This window comes from Fulmarus glacialis, unplaced genomic scaffold (assembly GCF_000690835.1).
Source record: "Fulmarus glacialis isolate BGI_N327 unplaced genomic scaffold, ASM69083v1 scaffold900, whole genome shotgun sequence".
Taxonomy (NCBI): Eukaryota; Metazoa; Chordata; class Aves; order Procellariiformes; family Procellariidae; genus Fulmarus; species Fulmarus glacialis.
The window spans coordinates 368-8608 of record NW_009189312.1 but is presented as its reverse complement, the minus strand read 5'-3'; the positions used below and the strand labels follow the sequence as shown (position 1 = coordinate 8608).

At 60.2% G+C, this 8241-nt stretch overlaps 1 protein-coding gene across 1 annotated transcript in view; it reads right to left on the bottom strand.

Annotated features, from left to right (window-relative positions):
* Positions 1-343: 343 nt before the first annotated feature.
* USP36 (ubiquitin specific peptidase 36) overlaps positions 344-8241 on the bottom strand; it is a gene marked incomplete at both ends in the record, with an annotated part of 8214 nt that continues 316 nt past the window's right edge. Inside the window, 13 exons of the mRNA XM_009581399.1 lie at positions 344-507; positions 782-1309; positions 1727-1851; positions 2519-3208; positions 3479-3617; positions 3919-4019; positions 4286-4426; positions 4722-4833; positions 5166-5248; positions 5666-5736; positions 6162-6229; positions 6856-6958; positions 7338-7448. Of these exons, the coding sequence (XP_009579694.1) occupies positions 344-507; positions 782-1309; positions 1727-1851; positions 2519-3208; positions 3479-3617; positions 3919-4019; positions 4286-4426; positions 4722-4833; positions 5166-5248; positions 5666-5736; positions 6162-6229; positions 6856-6958; positions 7338-7448 (2436 nt within the window). The remainder of the gene's footprint in view (positions 508-781; positions 1310-1726; positions 1852-2518; positions 3209-3478; positions 3618-3918; positions 4020-4285; positions 4427-4721; positions 4834-5165; positions 5249-5665; positions 5737-6161; positions 6230-6855; positions 6959-7337; positions 7449-8241) is intronic.

Here is an 8241-nt window from a genome sequence, read left to right as displayed (position 1 = left end):
AAGTTCCTGATGGCGCAGGGTGTTTGGGCACACTGGGGCCTGTCCGGGGCAGGGAAGAACTGGGGGCAAATCTTCACCTCTCAAGGGGCCCATCCCCATGAGTCTGGAGAGAAGCACACCCTCATGCAAGGTACAACCAGGCAGCTCTCCTGCATGAGCAGCATGCAGGCCCGCAGGCAGGTCAGCCGAGGACAGGGATCAGGAAGACAGGCACCATCAGGCAGTTGTGGGGACCAGCAAGCACTGGGCACTAGACACCAGTGTTCTGAGGCGCTGCGTGGGCAGACGAGCAGCCTGCTGTCCCCTGCGAGGCACCAGGCAGGGTGGAGGCACACGGTCATACCTGGGGTGCTGTCTGCGGCGTGGACGCCATTGGCAGCCGGCTCTGAGGCTGGGCTGCTAAGGCTTTCCCTCCTCTTGCGCTTGCGGTGCTCGCTCTCTCCAGCCCCAGCCTCCACGCTCCACTGCTGCTTTGTCCTCCAGGGCTCCGTCTCAGCCCTCCTAAAGCTGGGAAGGCAGCAGGGGTCAGCTGGCTCTAGCCAGACCAGAGGGGAAGAGTTTGAGCTCCCCACAGGGCAACAGGACACAGGGACACCCACACCCCGGTGCTGCACTCGGGGCAGGATGAAACTACCCCCAGCAAGCCAGTGCTTCAGCTGGCTCCATGGCAAGGCTCGTCCCACCCACAGAAAGACAAGAGACACCCGACCACAGCCCAGAGAGCCTGACTTCAGGCAGAGTGGAGGTGCACAGGGCTCTCGCGTGCCCCCTGGCCCCTCACCTGCCCGAGGACAGCGTCCCAGAGCAGCGCTCTTCTTTCTCCTCCATTCTCCTCTTTTTCTTCTTCTTCTTGAGGGGGGAGATGGGCTCCGTGTCCAGGTAAGTACTGGGGTCTGACACCTGCTGCTTGGGCCTGCTCTCCAGGTCCTGACAGCCCGACGCCTCCCTGCCACTGCTGGGAACCTTGCCTGCTGCCTCCTTTCCCACGAAGGACACCGAGCCCTCCTGAACAAGATTCTTCTTCTTCCTGGGGGGACTGGAGACCTCATCCTTGCCCTTCAGAGCTGGAGCATAAAGGCTGCTGTCTGCTCCACGATGCTGCTTTCGCTGCTTCTTTTTGGAGGAACCAGGGGTGACCTGGCTGGGCTCCTTCTCCCTGCTGCGGCGAGGAAGGTGGTGCGAAGGGTGGGCAGTGGAACCGTTGGTCAGGGGGGAGGCTGGGAGCTGAAGGGCTGAGTTGACGATGAAGCTGAAGGCAGGCTTTTCGGGATTTGGCAGTTTGAGAGCAAGGAAAGTAGCCTGACGTGATCTGAAAGCCAGGTCAGGAGCAGGAGCCCCTCTCTTCCTCCCCACCCCGAGGTGCACAAGCACAATACCCAACTGCTACCATCTCAGCCACGAAATCTGAATCAGACCCTGCTCTCAGAGTAGCAGCTGCAAGCGCACACAGTGACCCTGCACCTGCCCAGTGCCAGCCATGTGCAGGGTACACGCTGTCCCACAGGGAATTAGGAAAGAGCGAGTGTTGCTGCAGCACATGCCCATGGTGAAGGTTACAAGGGAGACACGGAGCAAGCCCTGCCAGCCCAGGAGAAGAGGAGAGCCGGCTACCAAAATCGCCCCCCCGAGCCAGCTGCCGTGCCAGACAGTTGCCTCGTGGAGTACCCCAAGGCTGCTACTGGCCTTGCTGCCGTGCAGGAGCCTAGGAGTGACTGGCACCGCTTACCTCGACTTGCCGAAAGGCCAGGGAGTGGAGTCGGGGTGGGTGGTGTTCGTGGGGTAGGTGTGGCCAAATTGTGGGTGAGGTTGTGCGTGGCGGTCACTTCCGCTCGCCTTCCGCGGGGTGCTGCCCTGCAGTTATTGACATAAATAAAAACTTGGTGGTCTAAAGAAAAGAGGTTTCCGTGAGCCAAGAGGAGATAAAAATAAAAAGGGGAGCCCAGAGAAAGGGGAGGGGAACAGACACAGATGGGGAGAGGGAAGTGGGGGGTGGTAGAAGAAGAATCAGAAGTGTTTTCAGTTAGATGCACAAAGGAAAAAAGGAAGGAAGGAAATTTAAAGAACAAAACCCCCAGTGCACTGTCCTGAGCCCTGGCTGCACAGCGGCGCCCAGAGGGCCGGTCCCACGCTGCTGCCTGGGGAGGAGGCAACTCCACAGCCCTCCAGCTGCGGCATCACCTGCTCCCACTCACCCCAGGGACACGCTACCCCGAGAAGGCTGGTGAGGCCGTCGCACCGCAGGGACTGGCACAGCCACCCCTCCATCCTGAGCAAGAAGGCAGGAGCCATTTCTCCTGCATCACTCAGGGATGCAAACAACAGCAGGGGCCTGGCCCTGCACCCCGAGCCAGAGGGAGGGCAGAGCAACTGCTACAGCCCTGGGGCTGAGGGGCTCTCCCCACCTGGCTCCGGCTTAGCAAGGTACCCAGCATTAGCTCTACACTTGCCCCCAACACAAGCCCCAGTTCAGAAGGCACAAGGTGCCTACTGAAGTCTCCAGGAAGAAGCTCAGACTCACCTTTTTGGCAGAGAGCGCCAGCTTCTTGGCCGGTGGTGGTGACATGGTACTGCTCAGCTCCAGAGCGGCGCTGGCCAACAGGGAGGTTTTCAATTTTGCCGGCTTGGAGTCTTCAGGGGCAGCCGGCTCGGCACCGGGGCCAGCAGGGAGGTCTGTGCCACAGTCTGTTTCCTGAGAGGTGCGGAAGCTGCTGGTTCCGCTCTTGGCCTTCTGGGACAGTTTGACCAGCTTCCCCACTGCGCTGTGCACTGGGCTGGCAGCACTGCTGCCGCAGGAGTCTCTCTCCAGGGTCCCAGCATCCTCCCCACTGCCCCCGGGCTCCTGGCTGGGGCTGGGCTCCAGCAGCAGCTTGGGTGAGGTAGGTGGCTGCTTGCTCTCCCAGGAGCTCTGCTGGGGCAGCTCTGCTTTGGCCCCGCTTGCGTTGCTGGCGTTGCCCTGAACTGTTCTGGGTGCGGGAGGCAGCTGCGGGAAGGAGAGCGGCTTCTTGGGCCTCTGAGCTGTGTCATCAGGCAGTGCTGTGGCCGTGTGGGTGGCTGTGAGGGGCAGTTTGGGTGATGGGGACCCAGCAGGCAGCTTTGGCGGAGCGGTTCCGTTTGGCACCTTTGGCCCCGTCCCGAACGTGCTGCGGGCCACAGGGACCCCAACCTCCTCTGGCTCTGGCAGCTTCTTCCCCGGCAGCATGTCTGGTCTCTAGACAAAGAGAGAGAGATGTTCAGCAAGGAGAGAATTCAAGGAGCCAAGGACACAGAGCGATACTGCCCTCCCCATCCCTCCCCAGGCCCACAGAGGAACCCTTGGCTCAGCAGGATCCCTCCTGCACACCGTCCTCCCTCGCACCTGCCCATTTCAGTGCGCCCGCCTTCCTGCGAAGCTGCAGCCCACCGGCCCTCGCAGAGCGGACAGAGGGGCAGCAGCTCCCAGCTCTGGGAGCACTGGCCAAGAGCAGCCTTCAGGACTCACCCGGCCCGTCAGTGGTGAAGACAGGGGACCATTGGTCACAGTTTTCTTCACCTGATCGGAGATGCTGCCAGCGTGGCCAGGCAGGCTGGAGGCAGCTTTGGCAATGGGCCCCTCCGAGCTCTTCCTGGGGCCAGGGATTCTGGTGAAGGCAGAAAAGTGCACGCATTAACTGCGAGGGTTTAAGCGACTGGAACGCTCTCGACAGAGATGCACACGAGAAACAGGAGCCAGAAGCTCCAAGGAGGTGAGGTGCTCTTGATCAGCAAAAGCATGACAAGGGGCTGGACCTTTCCCTGCCACCCTCCTCCGAGCCAGTGCAGGCACACGGGCATTGGGGCTACTTGGGCCAAGCTCCTTCCCACACCCAGGCACGTGCTACCAGCCCTGTCCCAAATGCTGAACGCAGGGGGCAGAGGGACCGGGAGACACAGGGCTCTCACCTCAGGTAGAACAGCACGTAGGCCTGCTGGTTGAGGACCACTTTGATGTTGCTGGAACGGACCAGGTCATCATTCATTTGATACCACTGCCCGTTGCTGGCCTGCAGAAGGAGAAGACAGAACAGGGTCAGGCTGTGTCCGGGGGACCCTCCTGGCCTGAAAAGCAGCAGGAACAGCGTCTGTCAGCAGAGCTCCTCTCCCCAAAACCCACAGGAGGCCCAGGACAGGCAAGGGGACTCTGTGACAGCAGACCTCCATGCTTCCTGCGGTGGAGCACAGCCTGTACCCCCATCCCCTTTCTGCGCACTGCAGGTACCCACGAGCACCCCAGCCCAGAAGGGGTGCCAAGAAAGCACCCTGGGCTCACCTTCACATAGCAGTAGTAGTGCCCCGCGTGGCAGCTGTACCCAGAGTGCACCAGCACTGCATAGAGTCCATACATGACAGGATCCCCATTGTTCTGAGACATGTAAGGGCGGATGTTCAAGAACTCAGGATACCCCACGTCCTGCAGAGAGAGGATGTCTCAGGAGCCTGCACAGCAGAGGGCTTTCTTGCTAGAGCAAGAGCAGCTCAGCTGTCCTATAAGTCCCATCTCTCGAGGGAGGGGGACCTGCTCTCCTCAGGCAGAGGTCATCGTGAGGAAGACGCCAGGATGAGCCAAACTCCCACCGCACAGCTGGGGAAGGGCTGCAGGACTGCAGCAGAGCTCACACTGCGCACAGGACCAACTCCCACCCTGCTCTGGGCAACAGGGCCTCAGGCCAGGAGACAGACCCAGCTCTGGATTGCTGAGCACTCACCTTTGTGATTTTGCCTCCACCGAAGTTGGTAAAGCGCTTCAGTGAGAGCGTGAGAACATTGGAGGCTCGGTGGATGGTGAAGCGTTTGCTGGCCGGCACTTTCTTCTTGCATCTGCACAGGAAGAGCTCGAGTTATTCAAGCTGTTCCACCACCCAGATGATTGCCAGCCCTGGCCAAGTGGCAAAGCCCACAGAATTGACCCTGCTGACACCAGGCACTGTTCCAGGGCACCTGCTCATGGCCATGTCCGCTGGCCCAGGTCCTCCTCATAATAGGAGGGAGCTGAAGAGTGGCAGGCTTTACCGCAGGCTTCCATGGCCACGTTCCTTGTGGTTTAGCTATGGAGCAGGGAAAGAAGCCCTCCCATATTGCGGCAGGCTTTCCACCTGCTTCCCACCAGCACATCCGTGGGCCCCTTCCCGCCCGCAGCCCCACACACTCACTTGGCACACATGTAGGCGTTCTCCCCGCCCAGCATGTCTGATTTCACAAACAGCTCCAGCGCCCGCACTATGTTTGCGGCTTGCTGCAAGGACAGAGGAGAGGTCAGGGCATGAGTGGTGACCTGTCCACACAACAGCCCAGCTCCCTGCTGAGACACTGGCCCCGAGAGATAACACAGAGCGTGAGTACAGGGCCAGAGACTACACCAAACCCGTGAGCCTGCCACCAGCTAGGCACTGGCCAGCATGCCGCGAGGCACAGCTGCACTGCCCCCCAACACCACAGAGCCTCAACGGAGGAGTCACGGCTCACGCTCAGGCAATGGGCACTGCTGTGCCAGACAGAGAAGGCAGTGCAACAACAGAAGCTGCTTCCCTCTTGCCTGCACCGTGCCTTGACGCTGGCAGGTTAAGGAGCCTTGAGAGCAGTAATGGTGCAGTTGCAGGAACATCCCCCGCAAAAGCAGAGCTCTTTCCCACCCCCAACGCTGCCGCAGTACCCTGATCTCCAGCGCCAGGTCCAGGTAAGGGTCATAGGTGTCTGAGACGCTCCTGCACATGGAGCACTTCACTGCAAAAGAAAGAGCAATCAGCACACCCTGGCACAACACCTGCACCCGCCACCACCCCAGCACAGCGCAGGCAGCTGCAGTATTCCCCCTCTCCGGGTTTGGGCTCTGGGATGTTAGCACCAGGATTCACAGCCTCGCAAGGAGGAAGGCTGGCAATTCCTTTACATGCTGGGACAGCAAGTCTTGCTAGATAGCTGGCAACATGGGTTCCTTTGCTGATGGCAATGAGCTGGGGACCCACAGCCAACAGCTTTTTCCACTGCCACAACAGGGGTTGCGACCCACAGGTACCGCAAGACTGACCAACTGCAGCTCTGGATAATTTACAGATTAGCAATTTTCCCAAAAGATTTTTACTGCAAGGCTCTCAGGGAAACAGCAGCCCCGAGGGTCACAGGACCAGGACCTGGCAGGCAGCACTCACCACGGGACCGCAGGTAACCGCCAAAGATCTGGTGAACCAGCGTCGTGGCCTGGGTCTGGCGATCTAACCTAGAGACAGCAGCACTGGATCTCACACCGCCCCTCCACAACAGCCACCCCCGTGGGCCACCGCTGTGTCCTCAGGACAGCTCCCCTATGCGCTCTGGCCAGTGGATGGGCTGCAGAGTTCCAGGAGCAGAGGGAAGTCGCAGCCTTTGACAGTCTGCTCTCCCAGTGCCGGAGCTCAAGGGTGGCACCAGGCTCCAATGCGCACCTTCCTCTAGAAGGAGCAGAAACTCCTGGCCAGAGCTCAGAGCTGGGCACTGCAGACACAGGCAATGCAGGCTTCCCAGGACGGAGGGCCCAGGGGAAAGGTGCTCACCCACAGCCAGAGCTGGGGCTGAACTAGCAAGCACGCCTGGATTCCCTGGCAATTGGGACAGGAACCAAACCCATAGTAGCCTCAGGATTTGGGGACAGGATCGCAGCTATGCTGGGGCAGAGGTGTCAGGAGAAGGGAGAAGGCAGACAACAGCCCAGAGCTGCGTCACAGAGGGGCAGAGAGTTGGGCCATCCAACTGAGGCCCTTGGAGTCACTACCTCCCTCTATGAGTCCGACCTGGGGGACATGTGCAGGGGACCAGTGAGGGGACAGCAGAGAAGAGCAGTGACAGGCCATCAGAGGCCCCACATACTTGGTACACCCATTCAGGCAGGCCTTCTGCATGGCGTCAATGGTGTAACGCAGGAACTCGTGTGCATCCTCCTGGCTGCCGAAGCGGATGTGCTGGGCAATCTCTGCAGGAGAGGGAGGAATCAGCGCAGAACCCGGGGTCCCGCCTCCTAGCTGCCGAAGCGGATGTGCTGGGCAATCTCTGCAGGAGAGGGAGGAATCAGCCCCAGCACGTGCTGCAACAGATCCAGGCCCTCCCTCTCTCCCTTGAGGCAGGGACTCCGGGGTTTGAACCCCCTCAACACAAACCAGACATCATACTCATGCCGGCCTCGGGGGAAGCCCCACACAGCCCCTGAAGTCACCAACCCCCGGCAGGCTCAGTGAGTCATCTCAGAAGAGCTGTCTGCCAAGACCTGCCCGGATCTCAAAGGTTCTGCTCCTGCATTAGTCACCACCCTCCTGCATGGCTACGGGAGGGGAGGGGAGGGCAGCCATCCTTACTCTTGAGGTCTCGGATGAAGGACACTGGCTTTATTGCATTGCCGCTGTTGGCAAAAGCCTGGATCATGTGGTTCTGCATAATGCACATCATGCAAAAGCCTCCTCGGTGACCTGGAGCAGGAGAGGAGAAGACAGGATGTTGGGGACAAACCCAGGAGAGATGGAAGCAGTACAGGGGATGGGGGATCTCTGGTCCAACACAGCTCAGCCACGCTCTGGGGCATCCCAGGTACACAGGGACCAGCACACGCCACCCCGGCTGGTGCAGCCCCAGTCACAGTATCAGCCACTGCAACCCCCCCCTGAGGAGACAGCATTCACATGGCTGGAAAACAGGACACAGGTACTCACTGGAGGCTCCATCCCCAGCCCAGGTATCAGCCCCTGCAACCCCCCCCTGGGGAGACAGCATTCACATGGCTGGAAAACAGGACACAGGTACTCACTGGAGTACTCACTGGAGGAGCTCACAGGTTGGTCCCGAGGTGCAGATCCCACCAGAGCCCTATGGACGGGGCTGCAAGCCCCGCATGCTCCCCTTGGTCACAGCTCGGAGCAGTGCCCACCGGATTCCCTTTGAAAGCCACCCATAAACAGCACCTGCTGCCTGTACGCTGCCTTCTGGCCTGCCCTCACGCGGTCCCCCCAGGCAGGGGCTGTTTGGGACCCCCAGCTCAGCCCCCAAGAAGCCAGAAGACCCTGTTGGACCCATCTTAGTCCTGGCTAGGCCCAGCAGAGACAAAGCCTCCCCAGACACAAGGATGCAGAGCTCAGGAACACTGCTACGGCCAGAAAAAGCGAGCTGTATGCAGGAACAACCTCTTGATGGAGAAATGCGCAGGAGGGAGCAGAGATGGCACATTCCGACAACTGCACGCACCTCGACAGAGCCACGCGCAGAGAT